A 24,005-nucleotide genomic window follows, 5' to 3' on the forward strand; every position below is an offset into this window, starting at 1 on the left:
TAAAAATATGCTCTTGGCCTAAAAACTATCACAAAGTAGAAATCAAACTACATACTTCCAGAATGGCAAGTTTTGAACTAGATCTATTTCCATTGGGTTTATTATGGAATCAAAGCACTTCAGATGTTTTTACTTGCATAATAAAAACTGAACAATAGCAATTCTGAAAGAGATTAGGTTTGGAATGTTTTGTTTCTCAATTCAATGAGCATGTTGCTGAATTCGAAATGAGCATTTGCAATGGGATGTTCTGTTTTCTCCTTCCATGAATATATTACTGAACTTGACATTAATAACTCCGCTTTCCATAATGGTTGTCAATTTTAAGATCAAACTATAAAACAAGGGAGTTAATGCATGGCATTTTCTGTAAATGATTGTAAAAACTGTATGATTTATTCATTGACCATGGTTATATAGATGCATTAGATTGAATCAGATGAGAGTTTTTATACCCCCGCTTTAAAAAAGGGGGGGTATACTGTTTTACCTGTGTCTGTCCGTCCGTCCGTCAGTCCGTCCCATGAAACTTTCGTCACATTTTTCTCAGGAACTACACATCCACCCTTTCTGTAATTTGGTATCAACATTTATATATGTCAGCCATACCGTGTGATGCGTTTTCAGATTCATCACTTGACAACTTCCTGTTTACCGAACACTTGTCTGATTTAACACATGATAGCCAAGTTGAAAATTTTCGTCACATTTTTCTCAGGAACTAAAATACAAGGATTTCTGAAATTTGGTTTCAGGATTTATATAAGTCAGCTATACCGTGTGATGCGTTTTCAGATTCATCACTCGACAACTTCCTGTTTATCGAATACTTGTATGATTTTACACATGATAGCCAAGTTGAAAATTTTCCTCACATTTTTCTCAGGAACTACAATACAAGGATTTCTGAAATTTGGTTTCAGGATTTATATAAGTCAGCTATACCGTGTGATGCGTTTTCAGATTCATCACTCGACAACTTCCTGTTTACCGAACACTTGTATGATTTTACACATGATAACCAAGTTAAAAATTTTCGTCACATTTTTCTCAGGAACTACAATACAAGGATTTCTGAAATTTGGTTTCAGGATTTTTATAAGTCAGCTATACCGTGTGATGCGTTTTCAGATTCATCACTCGACAACTTCCTGTTTACCAAACACTTGCATATTTTTACACTATTAATATTATCCACTTGCGGCGGGGGTATCATCAGTGAGCAGTAGCTCGCAGTTTCACTTGTTACATCAGCACGCTGGGTTTAACCGATCATAAACAGTAGCCAATTTCTCCTGGGGAACTATGTAATGGTTGTTATTTGACTGCAATGTGTGATAGTATTGAAAAAAACATCTTAGCTTGTGAAAATAGGAAAATTATGTCAGGATTGGTTGATTAAACAGCAGGAAAACTTTAACAGACGGAATTAAATGAAACATGCTTCTCTTTTGAGATTATTATTGATTTTTACGTGCTTTAATATTGCTTTGGGTGAGAAAAATTCTGCTTGAAAATAATTAGTGTACTATGTATGTCATTATCGCTCTTTGGTGATGACTTATTAGTATTAAAAAAGAAGAGCTAATCATATGTTTGTCAGATAAAAAGTCAAGAAAATTGCGTAATGATATAGTGGAAATATCTAACACAAAGCAAAATGCATCTTGCGCAAAATATGCAATTACATGCTTCGTTCCTTCCTGTCACTTGTTATACAAATACAACCCATCACAGTAAATGTATTAGGATACAACGATTCTGTAATAGTACAGAACATTGAACATAAGTCTAGAGAGTTCATGCATTATATATAAGCTTAAGTCAAGAACTTTAGTTTAAACAATATTTACTTAGATAAATCAACATTTAACATTGTTAAAAACTATATAGTACAAATGAAATAAATATAAAGGATTCAGAAACAAACAAATTTTGCTTTTACAAATCTGTCTCCTTAATTTGGAACAATGTAATTCTATTTTGTTATGTTTTGGTGCATATCTTAGTTGTTTTTCTTTTGATGTTTTATACATAAATCAGGCCATTCAGGTTTTCTCTTTGGAATTGTATTAGATTTGTCATTTTGGGGTCTTTTATAGCTTACTGTGTGGTATGACTTTTGCTCATTGTTAAAGGACATGTGTACAGTGACCTACATATTAGTATTTACCTCCTTGTTTCTAGTTAATAGGTGTCTCAATGACAATCATACCACTTCTCCTTATTATATATGCCCATAAAAATCTGAAAATTGTTTGTTTTGTCCACAAAATATGAATAAAATGACGTTTAGGGTTCATTTGAACTGATACATCAATGTACAACTATACAACCAAAAATAGGTTTTGAACTCATAATAGAGTTAAAAAGATATTTTCGTTGAATGACAAGAATGTACACAGTATGTCAAGTTCTATATCTCCTTGAGTCTAGATAAGATGTGAGAATACCAAAGATCTGTCATTGATGCCAATATGTATAAAAAAAGGACATGTGGTTTAATTGCCAATGACACATCTATGAAATAATATCCTGAAACATTGTGAAAGTTGAGGTCTAGAAACCTCTGGCCTCCTTCCATCATTCTGTCTGTATTTCCTTCCATACAAAAGACCTTTGACAAAAAATCTTGCAGTAAAATTTTCATGACTTTATAATTTAATACTTGGTCTGAAGCTCGAAAATGTTGAGTTGAAGTTGGTGAGAAATTATTTACATCTGTCCTTCTGCACATGCCACTATTGGTCTTGTTTAGATTCTAAATGCAGTAACTGTTACTAAAATAATTGCTTCTTATTATAGCATTGTTCTAGGTTCAACTGTCCTTTGTCCTTTTGACTTCAGTTGTCTTGACGTCATTTTTGTTGTTACTCAACTTCATAAAATCTCGTATTTTGATCAATTTTTCAGGAAGCACATTTTGTTGATCTCTGTTAAGCTTACAGAATTATATATATATATAATAACTTTTGTAATTACTAGTTAATGTAAAAGAAAATGTAATTATAAATGAAGCCTTATGAATTGATTTTTCCAAATTAATCTTGTCTATGACTGATCGTCAATATAAGTTGTGATGATTATGATTAAAATAATAATCTGTAATGTTTATAAGTAGGTAGTTGCTTAATTATGTAAGGGAAGAGAAAATGCATAGAATGACATATATTGAAACAAATGTACTGAGTGGGAGTCAGTACTTGTACCTATCAGTGTCAGTGCATATCCAGAAATATTCATAAGGGGGTCCCTGTCTGACTGCATAAGAGGGGGCCGCTCCAATCATGCCACAGTGATTCCCTATAAAATCAACCGAATTTTTTATACAAAAGTCCTCTTGTGAATTGAAGATGGGTAATTCAAGTTGACAGAAAATACTTCAGCTAGATCACTTTGACCTATATGTTGTCTTACAGTGATTTGATTTAAAAGATACTAGATCTGATTTCAATAAAAATTTTAGCAGGGGATCGAATAAGCTGTTGTTTTTGGTGGGATTACTCCCATTTCTTTACTGATTATAAACATTATTGTGAGAATGATATTAGTCCTTGACCATGTTGACTAACTTTTGATTTGGTTTATTAGTGAAAAAGATTCCATAACTGGAATTTTTATTCTGTAAATAATTTATGTAATTTTTTTTTGCAGGTTCTTATAGAGACATTGGCAGCACTAGGAGCATCTGTAAGATGGGCAGCATGTAACATCTACTCTACACAGGTTTGTAAAAGGAAAAGCACTTCTTATGCTAAAAATAGTATTTGGAATGTTTTTTGTTTTTGTTGTTTGGCTTTTTTTTAAGGGGGGGGGGGGGGGGTGGGTTGGAGAGGGAGAGGTAGTTCAATCCTGCAGCAACTTTAGATATACCGGTAATAAAAACGTCTCAAAAGTTTCTGAGGACTAGATGGTTAAATATATTCTCAAATTTATGTAATAATCTTTGGTTGTCTGTTGTCTCATATGCACTCATACCACATCCCCATATTCTTAAAGTACAAATGCATAGTTAAATTTGAACAATGATGCATTAAGGCATATTTACTACAAACAATGGTGATGTATGGCATATAAATATGAATGCTCCTTATAAGTTTATTGTGTAATGACATGGAAAGTCATTATTGGTAACTGTTTAAGAGACGGAGAAAGATTTACAGCACATAATCAAATATACTGTATCTTTAAGGAGAGATTCATCCGCTTCTATTTGTATTGTTGTCAAAAGCTTTATATAATTGGAATTTGTATAGGGAAATCCATTCAACACTAATCAACCTTGATTCTCTAGTGGGTTTACGTATGAATACGGAATAGTGAAAGTATCGGTCTTGGTTTGGTATCATTAAGGTACTTCAAGATTGATACTTAAAATGGAAGGGTAATAAAATGTTTAAAGGAAATTAGGGGAGTAGGGGGGTCTTGAGATATTTTAAGTTCAAAGATGATTGGAAGCTGATTTTTTTTTCCAAAAATCTACCATTAGACAAAGAGAAAACTGTTATATTTGAATATTTTCAAAAATGTATACCAAAATGGTACAGTTGGCTATCAAAGTCCCAAACAACAGAACTTCAACCAATGCCATGACATTTAGTAACTTCAGTTTTTAGCGTACCAAGAATTAAATTACCCATAGTCCTTTAAATTCTGAAACTGTGTCAGAAAAGACTCAGAATTCTGAGAAATGTTCTTGAAATATTCAGTTTTTCATGGGTCCACTCATCCCCTATTTTATATTTTTTAGAGGAGAACTTTTGAAGTTATTTTTCAGTAAAACAAGGACTTTTCCATATTTTTTCAACTTTTGTTTTACTATTTTTTTGTTATAGAAAGTGATGATAGATGTTATATAAATATTGAATGCTCCTTATCAGTTCAGTGAGAAGTCATTATTGTAGCCCTATAAGTCAGAAGAGATTTCCCGGGTATAATCTAATGTATTATATAGTATAAGTGAGATTCCTCGGCTATTATCGGCAATCCTTGTCAGAAGCTTTATATAATTGCTGAGTGTAGACCAATTCATTCTGCAGTAATCAGCCATGATACACCAAGGGATTTACTCATAAATGCCACTTTGGTAAATCATTTGTCTTGATTTAGTATTGTAAAATATCGTCCAACAAATGAAGTGTTAGCCGACCACAATTTCAGAATTACTGATCATTTAGTAAGTGAGAGCTGACTTAGTATAGGAATTTCTGTGTATGATGTTGTGAAATCAGTATGGTAAAAAAAGAGTTCTGAATATGTGCAATTTTCACACAATGTATTTTTTCTGATTGAATCTATTTAAAATTAAAATTAAAAAATTTAACCTGGCTGTGGTGAGCTTTACTTGGTATAAAGATAAACTTTAAGATTAATTTGTCTGCTCATCATAATATTAAAGAAACAGAAGGTATAAAAGCCATGCTATTTAAACTCTATATCAAATTGTTTTCCGTTACCTTGCTCAAATTTTGAGCAGACCTGAAATTGACAAAATTCACAGCTGATTTTTGTTGTTCTCTTTTATTAGTTCTCATTTAAACATTGCCAGTCTTTTCTCTTTTTTGAAAAAAATGAGCTTAATTGTTGTTCTTATAAAAGCTTCTACCGATTTATATAATGTTCTATATCAAAATAGTTTCCTTTGATTGATGAATATAATGATTTTGTCCTTGAGCACCTAAGCCCAAGTTGATCTCTTGTAGATTTTTTTTAAACCATTCAATGTCTGTATTTTCCATTTATTTTCCAATTTACAATTGATGTAATGATGATTGTTAACCTTTTATTCTTCAATATTAATCCAAACAGGTTTTTTTTTTGGAAAACTTCTATTTTATTTCAATGTAACAATTCTCATTTTAAGCCAGTTTAAAATCAATCTGTCTTATTTCACTGCTACTGTCAAGTTAGTGACACGCAAATAGTCAATACGACACTAAATGATTAGTGTAGAGCTGAAACATGAATTGGATTGAAGCTAACTAAATCTCTTTTTATTTTTATATGTTACAAAGAAATTGGATTTTTTCGTAAGTCATATGAAAGAAAATTGGATTTTGTATTAGTAAGATGCTGAGTTTTACGATGAAAGCAAAGTAAATATAGAAGATTTAAAAGGTGGTATGTCATGTTTATATAAAAGCAAAAAATGAAGGATTAGTAGTTTTACTTTGTATTAGATTTGAATATGTTCAAAGATGGAGTAAAAGCATTGAGCTTTGATAATGAGAAATTCAATCAATAACACTTATAATGATATAATTGCTTCTCCTTATAATCACTCATCTCTATAGCCACTTATTGAAGAAAAAATGATTTAGATTTTTTTCAAACAAATTGGATATTAACAAGTTAAGAAAATAAGTTTCTATGAAATTTCTTATTTAGTTTTGTTTCCAGATTAAAGTCTTGTGATGTATTTTTCAAAATACGATTCAGGCGCTTTTGTTTTTGATATACAACTGCAATCTGTTGTTGCTTGAATTATAAACCTGTGATAAAAATTTGATATTTGTTGTTATTGAAACTTATATAGAACTTTCCATAAATTGACTCTTTTAAGAACTAGTGTAACATTTATAGGGGTGATACATGTTTGGAGATATCTACACTTAAAGTCTATCATAAAATTAAATTTCCTTGAATAGTTTATAAATTATATGAACATGATGAGACAATATAACTCTTTTTGCTGGGTCAGCTTTTTACCTATAATTTTTTAATTGTTTTGTTCGTTGTTGAATCTATTTTGGAAGTCTTCTGTTGTATTGTATTGCTGTAGAAAGTCATAGCACTAATTCCTAGTGACCTGATATTCTCTTAATATTTAGATATCAATGTATACATTTAATATATTGGTCAGCCTGTTCCATCTGAATTGATGTATTTTGATAATAGTTTAAACATCATATTATACCCAAATTCAGGCCATTTCAAATTTGCAACAAAGGTTTTTCTTTTTTAGCTCACCTGGCCCAAAGGGCCAAGTGAGCTTTTCTCAGCACTTGGCGTCCGGCGTCCGTCGTCCGTCGTCTGTCGTCCGTCGTCTGTCGTCCGTCGTCTGTCGTCCGTCGTCGTCTGGCGTCGTTAACTTTTACAAAAATCTTCTCCTCTGAAACTACTGGGCCAAATTTAACCAAACTTGGCCACAATCATCATTGGGGTATCTAGTTTAAAAAATGTGTCTGGTGACCCGGTCAACCAACCAAGATGGCCGCCATGGCTAAAAATAGAACATAGGGGTAAAATGCAGTTTTTGGCTTATAACTCAAAAACCAAAGCATTTAGAGCAAATCTGACATGGGGTAAAATTGTTCATCAGGTCAAGATCTATGTGCCCTGAAATTTTCAGATGAATTGGACAACCCGTTGTTGGGTTGCTGCCCCTGAATTGGTAATTTTAAGGAAATTTTACTGTTTTTGGTTATTATCTTGAATATTATTATAGATAGAGATAAACTGTAAACAGCAATAATGTTCAGCAAAGTAAGATTTACAAATAAGTCAACCTGACCCAAATGGTCAGTTGACCCCTTTAGGAGTTATTGCCCTTTATAGTCAATTTTTAACCATTTTTCGTAAATCTTAGTTATCTTTTAGAAAAATCTTCTCCTCTGAAACTACTGGGCCAAATTAAACCAAACTTGGCCACAATCATCATTGGGGTATCTAGTTTAAAAAATGTGTCCGGTGACCCGGCCAACTAACCAAGATGGCCACCACGGCTAAAAATAGAACATAGGGGTAAAATGCAGTTTTTGGCTTATAACTCAAAAACTAAAGCATTTAGAGCAAATCTGACATGGGGGTAAAATTGTTTATAGGGTCAAGATCTATCTGCCCTGAAATTTTCAGATGAATCGGACAACCTGTTGTTGGGTTGCTGCCCCCGAATTGGTAATTTTGAGGAAATTTTTGCCGTTTTTGGTTATTATCTTGAATATTATTATCGATAGAGATAAACAGTAAACAGCAATAATGTTCAGCAAAGTTAGATTTACAAATAAGTCAACATGACTGAAATGGTCAGTTGACCCCTTAAGGAGTTATTGCCCTTTATAGTCAATTTTTAACCATTTTTCATAAATCTAAGTAATCTTTTACAAAAATCTTCTCCTGAAACTAATGGGCCAAATTAATCCAAAGTTGGCCACAATCATCTTTGGGGTATCTAGTTTAAAAAATGTGTGGCGTGACCCAGTCAACCAACCAAGATGGCTGCCACGGCTAAAAATAGAACATAGGGGTAAAATGTAGTTTTTGGCTTATAACTCAAAAACCAAAACTTTTAGAGGAAATCTGACATGTAGTAAAAATGTTTATCAGGTCAAGATCTATCTGCCCTGAAATTTTCAGATGAATCGGTCAACCTGTTGTTGGGTTGCTGCCCCTGAATTGGTAATTTTGAGGAAATTTTTGCCGTTTTTGGTTATTATCTTGAATATTATTATAGATAGAGATAAACTGTAAACAGCAATAATGTTCATCAAAGTAAGATTTACAAATAAGTCAACATGACCGAAATGGTCAGTTGACCCCTTTAGGAGTTATTGCCCTTTATAGTCAATTTTTAACCATTTTTCGTAAATCTTAGTTATCTTTTACAAAAATCTTCTCCTCTGAAACTACTGGGCCAAATTAATTCAAACTTGGCCACAATCATCTTTGAGGTACCTTGTTTGAAAAATGTGTCCGATGACCTGGCCATCCAACCAAGATGGCCACCACGGCTTAAAATAGAACAGGGGTAAAATGTAGTTTTTTGCTTATAACTCTGAAACCAAAATCATTTAGAGGAAATCTGACAAGGAGTTAAATTGTTAATCAAGTCAATATATATCTGCCCTGAAATATTCAAATCAATTGGACAACCAGTTGTTGGGTTGCTGCCCTCCAATTGGTAATTTTTAAAGAAATTTTGCTGTTTTTGGTTATTATCTTGAATACTATTATAGATAGCGATAAACTGTAAACAGCGATAATGTTCATCAAAGTAAGATCTACAAATAAGTCCACATGACCTAAGTGGTCAATTGACCCCTTAAGGAGTTATTGCCCTTTATAGTCAATTTTTAACAATTTTCATTAATTTGGTAAATTTATGTAAATTTTTACCAAATATTTTTCTCTGTTACTAATGGGCAAAGTTCATTATAGATATAATTGTAAGAAGCAAGAATGTTCAGTAAAGTAAGAACTTCAAACACATCACCATCACCAAAATACAATTTTGTCATGAATCCATTTGTGTCCTTTGTTTAATATGCACATAGACCAAGGTGAGCGACACAGGCTCTTTAGAGCCTCTAGTTTCAGTTATTTGTCAAAATTTTGAAATTCTCTTAGTATATATTTATGTTAGTTTTAGGTATCACTGTCTGAGGCATAGAGAAAAAATTGATTTTTTACCACAAGTTTATAATAAAATACTCAGTTTAGGACAAAAACACATTACCATATATTCCAGGTCTGTTCTCATGGAAATTGATAGGAAGATTATGTAAATGATGGGACTCTCTGTGGACAAACTTAACTGTTTTGAAATCTTGCCGAGCAAGTAGAACTATTACGATAAAAAAATGTATATAACATATAAAAAGATATACCTCAATTTGTTTCCCATGAGCAATGATGTGTATAGATTTTTGACATAGCTGTTAACTTGCAACACCAAACAGGAAATTCATTTTCTGGTTTTTCGCTCAAGGTTATCACTCTTTATATGATTGGGTTAGAGCCGATCTGTCAGATATAATCAATGGACTAATATTTTCATTAGTGACCTGTCTTTTTGATTAGATAAAGATCACGGCTGTGATCCAAGGTCAATATTTGTATCATCAACTTTTTTCAGCTTTTCATTAGCAACTTGTTTGCAGGAATATGATATGTTGGGTTGAATGAAAATGGATTATATTTTTAAATGTATATGAATGTCACAGTTCTGATGGACAAATATTGATGAAATGTTTTGACAATTCAAAATTGAGTAAAATATTATTCTGACTGCACGTTAATCATTAGGTGGATAACTTTCCCATGTTTGACAGGTGGCTTCAGGCACCTATACCTGTTTTAGTAATTACTCTGTGTTTTAGATTTGTCAATAAGATTTCTTTATTATCTGCCTTACTTTCACTTATTTTTAAGGTGTTCTTATTAAAACCAATATAATTTTACTTTAAAAACAGTTGCACCACATATAAATTGCTTTGCAATCTAGAATGTGTAAATTAAGGATAAAAAATAGTGAAAACAGTTATTGTACTTTGAACAAATATTACCCAAAAAAGCCCAGAATAAAGATATAAATGTTGCTTTACAAAGAACAAAGATGATATAACTGTGTTCAATATAAAATCTATTTAAGCTTACAATAACTTGATTGGATGTTATAGAATTGAAATTAATGTCTATTTTTAGAATGAAGTCGCTGCAGCCCTTGCAGAAGCAGGATATTCCATCTTTGCTTGGAAAGGTGAATCAGAAGAAGATTTCTGGTGGTGTATAGATAAGTGTATCAACTGTGAAGGATGGCAGCCTAACATGGTAAAAATATAAAAAATAATGTTAACAAAAAAAATTGAGAGAAACTAAATCAGTAGTATAACAGTTTATAGTTACAATACGATGAAGAAACCAGTTAAAAGCCATGTCTATACAGACAGTAATAGGGCAAAGTGACAAACAACAGTCCACAAAATGCTACACAAAAATATTGGTTTTGCAACATGCACAAATCCCACCAAAATAAATCAGGGGTGAACTGAATTAAACCAAACATGTTTATTAGAAAGTGCTAGTACGCAAGTTAGGATTGCAGTTAACAGTTGCAATTTTCCAAAATGCAGAATATATAAATTATGATTTTTTTTTTTAAATGGGTGGATTACTTTTGTTATCATGTGTCAATGTAGTTTAAGAACACTGTATAACTTAAATGGTTCCTGTTAACTGTTTATTCAGAAATTACTGCAAGGTTTTCAATAATGTGAATTATGTGATAAGGTGAGAATCGCATTAATAAAAACTAGCATTTTCATAACTAAAACATATATCTGCCTGTAGATTTTTCTGAATCCGCAACAATTAAAATCGCATTTTGTCCATTTTTGAAAAATTTAATAATAAATGCACGCAATAATTTCTGAATTTACAGTATTAGTAAAGTGCTAGTGTGAAAGTCAGGATTGCAAATTAATGTAACCATATCAACGTCATACTGTATTTCATACCTATATATTTTGTAGATTTTGGATGATGGAGGAGATGCCACACATTTGATGTTAAAACGTTATCCAGCCATGTTTAACATGATTAAAGGAATTGTAGAGGAAAGTGTGACAGGAGTTCATAGGTTATATCAGCTCTCAAAAGGAGGAAAATTAACTGTTCCAGCCATGAATGTCAATGATTCTGTAACAAAGGTAAGGGGAGATAACAATATATTTCTACTGTCCATGAAAGAACTTGAAAAGGATTTTGACAAATCCATTATTGTTTAAGGAAACTTTTAACAAGATATAAAATCATGGTAAAAACAGTAGATGTGAAGGATTCTATCACAAAGTTACTTTCGATTCCTCTTCTCTTGCAATTTGACAAGAATTAAAGTTGACAAATCTGATAATGATGTAAGGGGAGGTAATAAGTAATTTGTTATTGACAAAAAACAGACAGTTGTTTTACTTGCATATATTTTATAAATGCATTATGCAAGTTATTTAGGTTTCCTAATAGGTGTAATGAATTTTTGAAGAAATATTTAATCGAAATCTTATTTATTTATGTATGATATTGTGCTTTATATTGGGGGGAAAAGGGGAAACCAAAAAGTTCATATAGTAAGCTGAAATAATTGAAATACTGTACATGAACATTATTCAATGAATTCAAGAAATGGAAGAATAAAGTTAATGGTACAGCAACCTAACAACACAAACAAACCAAAATACATATATAGATCAACATTTTGTTTTAATAATTCACTGGTGTCTTTATTCAATATCAAGCTTGAAATGGTTTGTAAATACATTTGAGAAAGGCTTCATCTTAGGATTTTATTTTGATATCACTAAATGTAAGTGTGGTATAATTATTATTAAATTTTACATAAGTAAAATTCTGTTATTTTTAAAACTCATTCTTCAGTATTAAATGAGCGGTGTTTATATAGTATACTATATAACTATGACATATTATATTCTATCATAATCATAATTTTATTTCAGACAAAGTTTGATAACTTGTACAGTTGTAGAGAGTCAGTTTTAGATGCGTAAGTAAAATATGAAATACAAAAAACATGTAAAAGAGCAGATCAAATGGTGTGAAAACACACAATGATGTCATGTAGATAACAGATAATCACATTCTCATCATTGCTATAATCTATTTGTCCAAGTTAACAACCCTTCTGGATCACATTAGAACACTCCTGATATTTGTTTGGGTTCTATGTAGTGGTTTGAGGAATTTCAGGCTGCAGAGTGGAATATAGTTTCTAACTACTTGGTCATTTGGTGGCGAGTGTCTGATATTCTCGATTCTAATTGTCAATTTTCAAACTTGATAGGAATAATTTTTTGGAGACCCTCTAAAAAAAATCTTTTCATTTCGTGCAAATCAGGTAGCAAAAATGGTAATTACAAAGCCAAATAAATTCCCATTGAATGTTGGATATGAAATGATGGATACATGTATTGAGTTCATTCTAATAAAATGTGAATGTATTTGTGTGATTTCTTAGGTTTGCCTATTACTATTAAACATGGAATTTGTTTGGTATTATTTTCATTTACATAGATCTTTTTTTTTATTACAGATTAAAGAGAACAACTGATGTTATGTTTGGTGGGAAACAGATCCTTATATGTGGATATGGTGAGGTATGATATAGCATACACACATATAGAATTACTTTAAGAAGCATCCATGAAAAACAAGAAACAGAATCATTGAGAGAGATAATCTTATTAACTGACTAAAAAATTGTCAACATCTTCTTGCCTTTTATAAATCTGTTAATTAAGAAGTTATACCTGTTAATTAAGAAGTTATTTAGATGTTTTAATTATTTAGAAGAAATATAAAAAATATCAGGAACATTATAATTCCCTGATGATTTTTTATTTCCTTCATTGTATGTTTTACACTTATACTGCACACAACTACATTATATTTTCTCTATTTATTAGGTAGGAAAAGGTTGTTCTGCAGCATTGAAAGGTTTAGGATGTAGTGTAATGGTTACAGAAATTGATCCTATATGTGCTCTACAAGCTTGGTAAGTACTGTATATAGTTATCTTCAGAAATTAACAAACAATAATGAATGAAATGATTTGAAATGCCTGTGTTTTCGAACAAACTTATAGAAAGATGTTTCTTATTTTAAGACAAAATATACAAAGGGTAGTTTTACCCTTGTCTGTCTGTTTGTCTGTACATCCCAAAATTTGTTTATGTTCTCTAACTTTAGTTTGTCTCAACCAAACTTATACACAATGCTTATTCCCACAAAATACAGATCAAATTGGAATTTTTGTGATGTCATGCTTACCATTCTAGAGTTGTGCCACTTCACAAATGGAAAAATAACCTTTATTGTTTTTCTTCTGTTCTCTAACTAAAGTTTGCCTCAACTAAATGTTATGAAACTTATAAACAATGCTTATTCCTACAAAACTCAGATCAAGTACAAATTTGGATAGCCCCACTTTTACAGTTCTTGAGTTACGTCCCTTTGTAATGTTTTATTCAAGCATCTGTGACACATTCCCTATTTATTTTTTATAATCATCTATAACATTTTCTTTAATCAACATCTGGATTGGTTCATGTTTCAGTATTTAATTATGAACCTGGTGTCTAACAAAAACTAATGGAGCTTATTATATTCAATTATTTTAAAGATATTCAAAAAAAGAATCCTTTACCTATATAATGGTGAACACAATTTTACAGTTTTTGAGAGATTCAAGACCTGCCAACTATCCCGATTTTCGCGGTATCATCCTGATTTTTATCCCTCAACCGGAATCCCGATATCGGGATCGTAAAACTAGTCAAAATCCTGATTTTCACCAAATATACCTGAAAAATTATTGTTTACCGATTTTGAAGTTTTTCTGATCAATTTTAAAAAATCTATAATTTTACCTGGGGACATATTATGACAAGTTAACGACCCTACGCTAATCAACAGTCACAACAGGTGTCATAATTAGTGGTTGTATGTAATCAGATTACCTAATGGGTCGTAACAGTCCTCAAAATTAATTTGTATACACAAATTTGGTCAAACAGCCTTTCAATTTTAATCAATTTATCATACAAGCACAATTTGCAACATTTGGCATAGTTCCACAACAAAATTATAATTAATTGAAAGATGAGAACTGTAATGAACTCTCAAGAAAACATCGTTTATCTTGAAATCCGTTTAATTTTTGAAACTAGACGTCGTGTGTCTGTTGATTTAAAATCGATGCCATTTTGTATTCACTTCATAAGCCTCTGCCAGTAAGAGCACCTCTGAATACAAAGAAAAATAACTCAAATTTTATCCATTTTCTCATTGATACTGATGACCATAAGTAAGACTAAATCAAAATCTGTCTTCATCCTTCTAACTTAAGAACATGTAGTTTTAGGTCTTTTGAGTCAAGGTTCATAGATAAGAAGGTCTTTGGAGGGGGAAAAAGGGTCTCTACTTTGAATCCTTTATTTTTAATGCCATTTTCTCTATTCTTCAATTATTTTGTCAATTTTATAATTTAATAGTACAAGAATCATGCAAATAAATGAAATCAAGGCCTACAAGCTCATCATTAGTATACCAAAAGAAAAAAGAAGACAACTTTGACTATTTTAGGAGTAAAAACAATGCACACAGAAAAGTTGCTAAAATTGTAACCCTTAAAAAATCTTGTCGCATGCTAAATCCCCTAAAAAAATCTGGTCGCGCGCTAAATTCACCCATGGAGATTTTCAAAAGTTGGCAGGTCTGAGATTCTTCATAAGAAAGTTGTGTTTTTGTGTACTCATGCATTGAGATATCTATATATTGTAATTTTTGTCTTATTTGTTTTATAGCATGGATGGTTTTAGAGTTGTCCGACTTGAGGAGGCCATAAAGAGTATAGATATTTTAATAACATGTTCAGGTAAATATGTGCTTGATTGTTAAATTGGCTTGTTTATATATTGTTTTATTTATCAGCAATGATAACAGAGTTACTCAAACAGTTAGAGCAAACAATTTTTTTTCAACTTGTTGACTTAAATGTAAAAGTTCTTAATTTTAGATGAACAGTGTGCATTTCAGATTTTATTCTTTATAAATGGAACTCAAGATACATATATAAACGTGAAGTTCTACATAACCAAAAGTTAGTTGTAAAAGAGTAGCATGAACGATCATATACAAGGAATGGGATATTTTGTACCCTTTCATTACAAAAAGGGATGATTGTATTTTTTCAGGTAATAAGAATGTAGTGACCAGATCCCACATGGATAGACTGAAGACTGGTTGTATTGTATGTAATATGGGGCACTCCAACACAGAAATAGATGTTGTAAGTATAGGGATATGTATGTTGTAGATTTGTTCTACCCACAGAGTTAACCAATAGGGGTGGTTTGATTGTTTAATGTGTAATTTTGGATTCTACTCCAAAACACATTCTTAAGTTAGTTTTATACTACGTATGGAAAAGAAAATTGAATGATGGTATTGTAGTTTTTGTTTGGAGACTTGTATCAAAAATGTATTTTGTCTTGGCTTGAATATTTTTAAGTAAAACTATTGATTGCAGCATACAACATACATATAATGGATCCTGTTTCATGCAGAGTAGTTTTTTTTATTGAAACTAATGTAACACAAACAGACTTGCACATTTTCTTTTTGTAGATATCATATTGATTATTTAGATGGTTATGAATCTTATATCTCGTCCTTGGAAAAGGTACTGCATATTATAGAATTTATGAATCTCAAACTTCTTACTGAACAAATAAAATTCCTTTCCTAAAATTGATTGCTTATTCATCAAAGTTCCAGACAATAACTCTCACATGATTATGTTTCAGGGTAGTTTACGGACCCCAGATCTCACATGGGAACAAGTTAGATCTCAAGTTCACCATATCATATGGCCCGACGGCAAACGTATTATATTATTAGCAGAGGTAAAAAAATTGTTTATACAAAAACACTGTGTATCTGACATCCTACAGTCTTTTCTCAACCAATATTTATTATATGTTTATGATTGAAAATTGAGTCAAATATATTTAATTTATTGTCATGTGCAGGATATCATAGTACAACAATTGCAATATGCTTTAACATCCATTTTATACTATAAAATGAAATTGAGAAAGGAAATTGGGAATTAGTCAAAGACACAACAACCGAACCAAAGAGCAGAAAACAATCAATACTGTTTTTCATTTATAAATTGTTAAAGAGTTAAGTTTTATGATCATGATTTATTCCCCAAAAAAAACCTGTAGCTAATCAACTTTAAAAATCATGCTTTAAAAGTTGAGAATATAAATACAATTTGAGAAATATTCATTGTAGCAAATGCCTCTATTATTTACTATCTTAATATTTCAGGGTCGTCTAGTAAATTTGAGTTGTTCTAGTGTACCTTCATTTGTTGTCTCCATCACAGCTGCTACTCAGGTAAATATTGAAAATTGGTTTTACCACTGTATTAGTATTATATACATTTGAACGCTAAAGATTAGCCACTAAGATTTATACATTTCGTACTTCACTAATATTGCCTGAATTGAATGGTTTAAAAAGTAACATTATAGAACATAAAAAGAAGGGTGATACAGATTTCTGTTATTCAATTATTATGTAAGTTCTTTGTTTTTTTAGGATAACTTATTTGATTATTTTAACAAGTTTGCATACAAACTGATGAAAATTGAATTTTGCTGAACATTTCACTTCAACCAATGAATCCGCACAAATTAGTACATTACAAATAAAGATGAATGATAATGATTAAGCATGACATGAAGGAATTATTTCGATTCTAATAGGACAAATACAGTATTTTTATTGGTCGAAGCGTACGAAAATATCGTTAAAATGTTTGGCTTTTCCCATTTCCTCCCTGAGGAGTCTGTGCATTACATTTCATATTTGATCAGTTTAAAAATTACAAGCAGGGTAAATATATGTTGTTTTATAAAAAAACATATAATAAAAGTTTATGTTAGCTGCTTAAATGTATATATTTTAAAGGATAACGATGGAAATAACGTTTATATACACAGTAAATTCGTGCGCATGTGCCAAACATATGTTGTGCTCATTAGAACACGGCTTTGTTTAAAAAGCGTAATAAGGACGTCATATTAGAATTGTAATTAGTACTAGATTTTGGCAAGTTATATTATATATGTTTTTATCATTTTAGGCATTAGCATTGATAGAACTATACAATGCACCTCCAGGCAGATATAAACAAGATGTCTACCTCTTACCAAAGAAAATGGGTATGTAAGGCACAACTTTGTATTGAAAAAGTACCAATATATCTAACATTTATGCTTTTTGATTGGATGCAGCCAGTTACAACTGCAACCTATAGAAATCTTTATGTTGTGTCTCTGATATTCTATCTGAATCTGCTAAGGGTGGAGAGGAGGTAAGTGGAACATAATCCTTGGCTAGCAAAGTTGTATACCGCTGTCCAAATTATAAATTAATTAGGAAAAAACAAATCCAGGTTACAAACTAAAACAGAGAGAAACTCATCAACTATAAGAGGAAAATATGGAACAATAGTACAGAAACACCTAACTGCAACAAAAACAAAAGCCAACATGCATATATATAAAAACATTTCTTAATTGTGAAAGGCAAATTTGATTTCATTATCAATTTAATACTTAAGAAATAGAATATCTGAGGATTCCAATATGTGGCCTAATATGTAACATACAAGAATGCAAATTATTGAAAGTCAACTACAGACTACAATAGCAGGTACTTGGAAACCCCTGTTATAACACTTATTACTGAATTAGCCATAACAGAAAATAATTAATTGCATACAAGGGGAGATAAATTGATTTTCATCTTACATGATGATTGTCCTAACGGTATATTTTATATGTTTTTCAGATGAATATGTAGCTAGTTTACATTTACCAAACTTTGATGCACATTTGACAGAACTATCAGATGAACAAGCTAAATACTTAGGATTAAATAAAACAGGACCCTTCAAGCCAAATTATTATAGGTAAGTGAATAGATGTGTTATTGAAAGGGAATATAGGATTGTTCACTGAATTCATATTTCATAATAACCTTGTTTTTGTATTATTTTTGCCTGATGTAGATCTTTTCCCCAAAAAAGTTGTGTTTTTTTTTCATTTTTCTGTTACTTCTAAGATGTTAGAAATGATATATTTTGCTGATAAGTTATTGCCAATCTTATACAATTCCCCTGAACTAGATAAAATGACAGAAGTTTAAGAGTATTAACTAAAAGGATCTCCAATTTAAGCTTATACAATTATTTAGGATAAATGGATCCATTTGTTTGTTAATTGGATAAACAAAAATTAAAAATTAGTATGAAAAAGAATGTGCCAAATCTCATTTGGAAAATAATCCTCTGAGGGATATCTCCCACTTTGTAGGTTTGTAAAGTGGACATTTATGAAAAAGGGATATCTGTATGTTTTGGTCAATCTTTGTTTTTACCATATTTCAAAATTTGGTAAAATGCAAAAAAATTTTATCTAAAAGCCTAATGTTATTTTAGGCAAAGAGTGTATTAAAATACTGTAAATTCAGAAATTATTGTGGCCATTTTTATTGCTATGTCGACATTACAGACTAAAATGTGTGAATTTTTTTTGCAATTGCACGAAAAGCTGCATACCAATGTCTGATTATAGACTTCAAGTACATAGTAATAAAAACCTTGCAATAGTTTCTGAATTTACAGTATTCACATAAACAATCACACAAAAATTTTCATGATTCATCCTGAAGTAAACTAATATCTTAATTGGTTTGAGATATGTTGGCATTTAGTTAACTTTAAAACCACTGATTGATTTTAAAAACATTTCAGTTATCTCTCTCATAATGCAATGAAAAGTCTGATTCAAATATTTTTTTTCCTTTTACGTCCAAATGTTAGAAAAGATATTTATATATTATTTTTTTATTCTACTCATAAATGTGCCTGACTTGTACAGTTTATAACCTATTGAAACCTTAGGTGCAATCCTAGTCTTTTCTTTTAATTAGTTTTTATTTGAGAAAGCAGTTTTTGTTAAAAAAAAAAAAAAAAATAGGCCATTCATCTTTCTTCAAAGTTTGAGTTATTACAATAAAACTGATATCAAAGTTCTCCACAAAGTATGATTGTTTATTTTAATTTGACAGAACAATTTCGTGTCCAGAATGCAATGACCATCAGCATTTATGTAACTGTAAATCCAAAGGTTCGACCAGCTAGTTTATGTGATTAACATGTGGCATTGTCTAAACTCATGACATCACAATGTTAATAAACCTAATTTATATAAACTTCTGTTGCAATAATAAATCAATCAGTGGTTTTTTACTACATATATATATATTTGTGTGTATTTTTTGGTTTTATTTATTAAAAAATGCTGTGTGTGGTGTTGTTGATAACCCTTCCATCCATATATACATTGTGTGTCATGTAATACAAAGAAATGAGTATTGGTAGATAAAGAAACTTGAAAAACAAAAGTCTTAAGAGATGGACTTGAAATGTTTGATATGTTTTAATCTTTTGACAAATAAGCAGTGTAAGACAAGTGTGAATAAAAAGTCTGAAAACTTAACAGTAGGACTACCATTATAAGCATGTAAAATTTTACGGGAATTATTTACTATTCTTGACAGTCTCATGAACTTATTAAATGCAATATGTAATCATAGTGAGTCTAATGATCGAGTACTTTTTCTACAGCATCTTAAACTATAAAATCATATATTAAGTACAACCAAAAAATTGCCAAACTTTTATATTGCATTGCAGGTATTTTAATTATTATTCATATTTAAAAACAGTATTTGACGAGTTTCATATTTTATTTTTCAGATATTAAGGAGAACAGAATCGTTGGAGATTACCCACCATTCCACAACATGCCACGACATTAAACATATCATGTGATTTGATCATGTGACAGTTTTCTTTTTCCTGCATTTTTTCTTTGAAATTGAACAGAACATGATTTGATTAATGACAAAGCATATTTTTTTTCAATATAAAGTTGGGTTTTTTTTCGGTAAGGAAGCTTGTTTGTTTTTTAAATTTTTTGCATGTAGTTACTTTTGTATATTCCATTTTATTTCATAAAAGAAATACAAACAACTTTTAGCAAGCTTAAATTAACAAAATTAACAAAAATATGTATTGCAAAAACAGTCAAACAGACCCATTTTTGTTTTATAATAGTTTTGATTGGTGTGTTACATGCATATTGATTTAAATATGGAAAAAAAAAGAAAAAGTAGAGTTTCAATTATCCTGAAGTATTACATAGGGTAGAATATTCAGTTGTCCTATTTTGAATTCCCAACTAAACAATTAAGTAAGAAATGCAAAGGATGTCATATTTTGGACTATTTCTTATGTTCCTGCATGTTTTTAAATTATATTTTGAAAGAAACTGTGATAGTATGTTTAAACAGTGATTAATAAAAGTATAAAAGTATATTGTTCATATACTATCAAGATATATAGACAAACTTCTAATCTGTCAGATGTTACTGTCTTTTTATTACAATTAAGCAACTAAATGATTGATTTTGTTTTTCGTATTCTCATATAAAGATAGTTTGAAAATCTGGTAACAATGCACATAGGATTTCATTATTACAGTTTGAAGAATTGAGTTCATATAACTTACTGAAATCATTTGAAGTATACCAAAGATTTATAGGTTATGGTGTATGTGTGCAATAATGAAATCCTGATACAAATAACAAAATATGTATGAAATAACATATTTTTTTAAAACATGAGCCTATAAAATCTGGAAACTTCATTCTGATATTGTTGAATTAAAATTCATAATGGCCAGTTTCAACTCTACTTAAGCTTTTCTGAACAAAAGTCTTGTGTGTCACTTCCAATGTAACATTGATTCTTGTTTATTGGATTATTGAATCAAAAACTTACATTCTTCTTGCATCAATTCATTTCAAAGAGGTAGATAATAAATAAAAAAAAAAATGGAAGGAAAAAAAATCCTGATATCATTTATAGAACTATCCTTGTAATTATTTCAACTTTGAATAAACAAAAAATCTAGAGTTGAATTTCGTGTGAATTGTTTGTGAATAGTCACTGTATGAAATTTTGTTTCCATTCCTTTCCCATCTTTTTTAATATGTATATAATGTAGTTTACACTTTTGTTCATTCTTTTGAATCTCAAATTTTTTTCAAACTGACTGGAGATGTAACTAATAACATCTCCTCATTGTTCTTTTATTGAAAAATAAGATACATTTGATTACGAATAAGTCATAAATGTATGTATAAATTTCCATTTTTTTAAATTTGATTTTATTAATTTTCTGTGATTTATTTAGTTACATATCTGTATATACTCAAATGTAATGTATAAACAGAAGGAATGTATTTTAGTTTTATTTGATTTTAATTGATTTTGATTTTAATTGAATAACACTTCATATAACAAAAGGTAAAGAAAAAAATCAGATCTAGACATACTTAGCCTTTGCATTAGTTTGTATATAAAATATTAATTATTGTTTGGTGATATTTCCTTTTAAAAGAGAAATGCAATTATGAGGTTAAAAAAAATGTTTTTGAGGATTTTTTCCATTTGAATAAACCCCCCAAAACAACTGTTTTAAGAAGGCATTAGAAAATTTACAGTAGGTATCAATCACACTAAAAAGCACTTTCTAAGATGACATGTGCATTGTTCAAAATGCAAAATATAAACATATTTCGGATAAATATGAAAATATAATAATAATAAACTAGAGCTACTTTTTTACCTTGAATAAATAATTTTCAGGTCATTATTCCTGTGTCACTTTATGCACATAAATATCTGTGGTAAATCAAAAGTATTCATGAACCAGATGAAATATTTATAAGTAAACATAAATTAGTAGAATTTTTAAGGGTGGTGAAAAAGGAATAATTGCCAAAAACAAGGGAATTGTGTGTAATGTACTCATAATAAATTATATGAAGTATCTTCATTTGAAAAAAGACTAAATTGAAAGAAAAAAATTTGGAAAAAGAAATTTGATTTAGAAAAATATGTGACAAAACAGAAAGTAATGCTACAGGTCCATTGCAAGACGAACAATAATTTATTGGTATGAATTTCCATATTGCCAATATGTTTTGTGAAATTACAAAATTGTGTTCAAGAAATAGTCTTAAATGATGATAAAAAAATGTGTAATCAAGTGGAGTCAGGAAGTTAACAAAATGGATGGACAAACTTAAAACATTAATAGCCAAGAGTTAATTAATTTCTGAATTTTCTGTATTGTCTAAGGATATCAATATGGTGGTGTGTAACTGGTTTTGGTAATATAAAGGTCATAATGGAAAGAAGATAATAGATTTATAATGTATGATAAAATGTAATTCAGTTTCTGTGATATGCGTTTTAAATATTGTATTGCACATTTAATTTTACACATTTCCTTAGAAAGGAGTTTTAAGTAACAGTTTTGGGCTTTTTCATAGGATACTCTCTTGAAAGCTTCTCTAAGTTCATAAGCTTAATGTTTTAATATTCAGTGGTAATATAAATATTGATTTTCATACAAATATATATGAAAATCTGGATAAAAAATTCTAGTCTTAAATTATTTTGCTAAATTTTCAAAATTGTTCATTATCAAATACCATAAGTTACTATGCAGTGGTTTTCATATAGTCTTAGCATTCAGGGATAGTTGTAAATAGTATTATCTCCCCCTTAATTACTCCATTTAAACTGCACTGCATTATGGTTACATTCCAGTGCCAAAAAAGTTTTATTTATTTCTTAGTTAGAAAAGAGCGGTGAATAATACATACATTTGCATATTTATTAGTCAAATTTAGTGATTCATGTTTTTCGAGACCCCTTTAAAATTCAGCAGACATCAAAACTTTCTTTATTAAATTTGAGAGTAAACATTTCTATAATTCTGTACACGATACTTTTTTAGCAGTGCAGTTTCTATGTTGCCACAACTTTTATGATAAGATAAAAGCTATTTAAAAAAAGCAAAAAAATTAATTAAAATTTGTTATTTGTTGAACTACATATGGATATGAAATTACACATAGTCACATTACAACAGTCAATGTTTATATTACATGTCACTTTATATAGAATAAATGTATTATTATATAAAGACAAATTCATGAAAGGTCAGTGTTTAATTGATTGTTAGTTAGAATAAGAGATTTCAAATGATTTAGTGTAATTACCATGGTAACAAAGCTGTTACTCTAGAGTCCATTATGTTATAAGTCAGAAATTGTTAGAAATAAAAGCAGTTTATTAATGATTGGAGTGATTTGTTTGTGTCATTGCACTTAACTCATAAAGAATATTGTATAAAACTAGATGTGTCAAAATAACACGAATGGTAAAAGAGGTCCAAATCCTGTTATATCTGCAAAATTCAGTGGTGTTGATACAAACGTAAACTTGATCTGAAATGCATTACTATGAAATCGGCCCGCCCCGAATTTTTTTATTTCAAAAAATTTACGATTTCCGGATTTTGTTCATTTCCGTTACCGGTTACCGTTAAAATTTCGTTTCATTCAAAGCTTCCTGTTTCAAATTTCGGTTTTGTACCTCGAGTAAATCTAACCAAAATGATTAAGTCGACATATTCTGCTGCTCTATGATGACAACATCATCTTCCGAGAGTAAAGATTGATTACGAGAATGACATGAAATATTTGTGTTACGA

At 30.2% G+C, this 24,005-nt stretch overlaps 1 protein-coding gene across 13 annotated transcripts in view; it reads left to right on the plus strand.

The window, feature by feature from the left end:
* LOC143082457 (adenosylhomocysteinase-like 1) overlaps nt 1-23,592 on the plus strand; it is an 82,383-nt gene extending 58,791 nt beyond the window's left edge. For 10 of the 13 annotated variants that reach the window (XM_076258124.1, XM_076258132.1, XM_076258172.1 and 7 more), the window contains 13 exons: nt 3,655-3,726; nt 10,423-10,548; nt 11,250-11,426; nt 12,231-12,277; nt 12,824-12,887; nt 13,197-13,285; nt 15,096-15,166; nt 15,486-15,580; nt 16,098-16,196; nt 16,630-16,698; nt 17,450-17,528; nt 18,160-18,280; nt 20,132-23,592. In XM_076258124.1, the coding sequence (XP_076114239.1) occupies nt 3,655-3,726; nt 10,423-10,548; nt 11,250-11,426; nt 12,231-12,277; nt 12,824-12,887; nt 13,197-13,285; nt 15,096-15,166; nt 15,486-15,580; nt 16,098-16,196; nt 16,630-16,698; nt 17,450-17,528; nt 18,160-18,280; nt 20,132-20,138 (1,116 nt within the window). In that variant the 3' untranslated portion in view covers nt 20,139-23,592. Of the gene's footprint in view, nt 1-3,654; nt 3,727-10,422; nt 10,549-11,249; nt 11,427-12,230; nt 12,278-12,823; nt 12,888-13,196; nt 13,286-15,095; nt 15,167-15,485; nt 15,581-16,097; nt 16,197-16,629; nt 16,699-17,449; nt 17,529-18,159; nt 18,285-20,131 lie in introns of those variants that run through there. The other 3 variants (XM_076258141.1, XM_076258151.1, XM_076258164.1) reach the window with 1 other exon arrangement.
* Nucleotides 23,593-24,005: the final 413 nt, after the last annotated feature.

This window comes from Mytilus galloprovincialis, chromosome 1 (assembly GCF_965363235.1).
Source record: "Mytilus galloprovincialis chromosome 1, xbMytGall1.hap1.1, whole genome shotgun sequence".
NCBI classification, from domain to species: domain Eukaryota; kingdom Metazoa; phylum Mollusca; class Bivalvia; order Mytilida; family Mytilidae; genus Mytilus; species Mytilus galloprovincialis.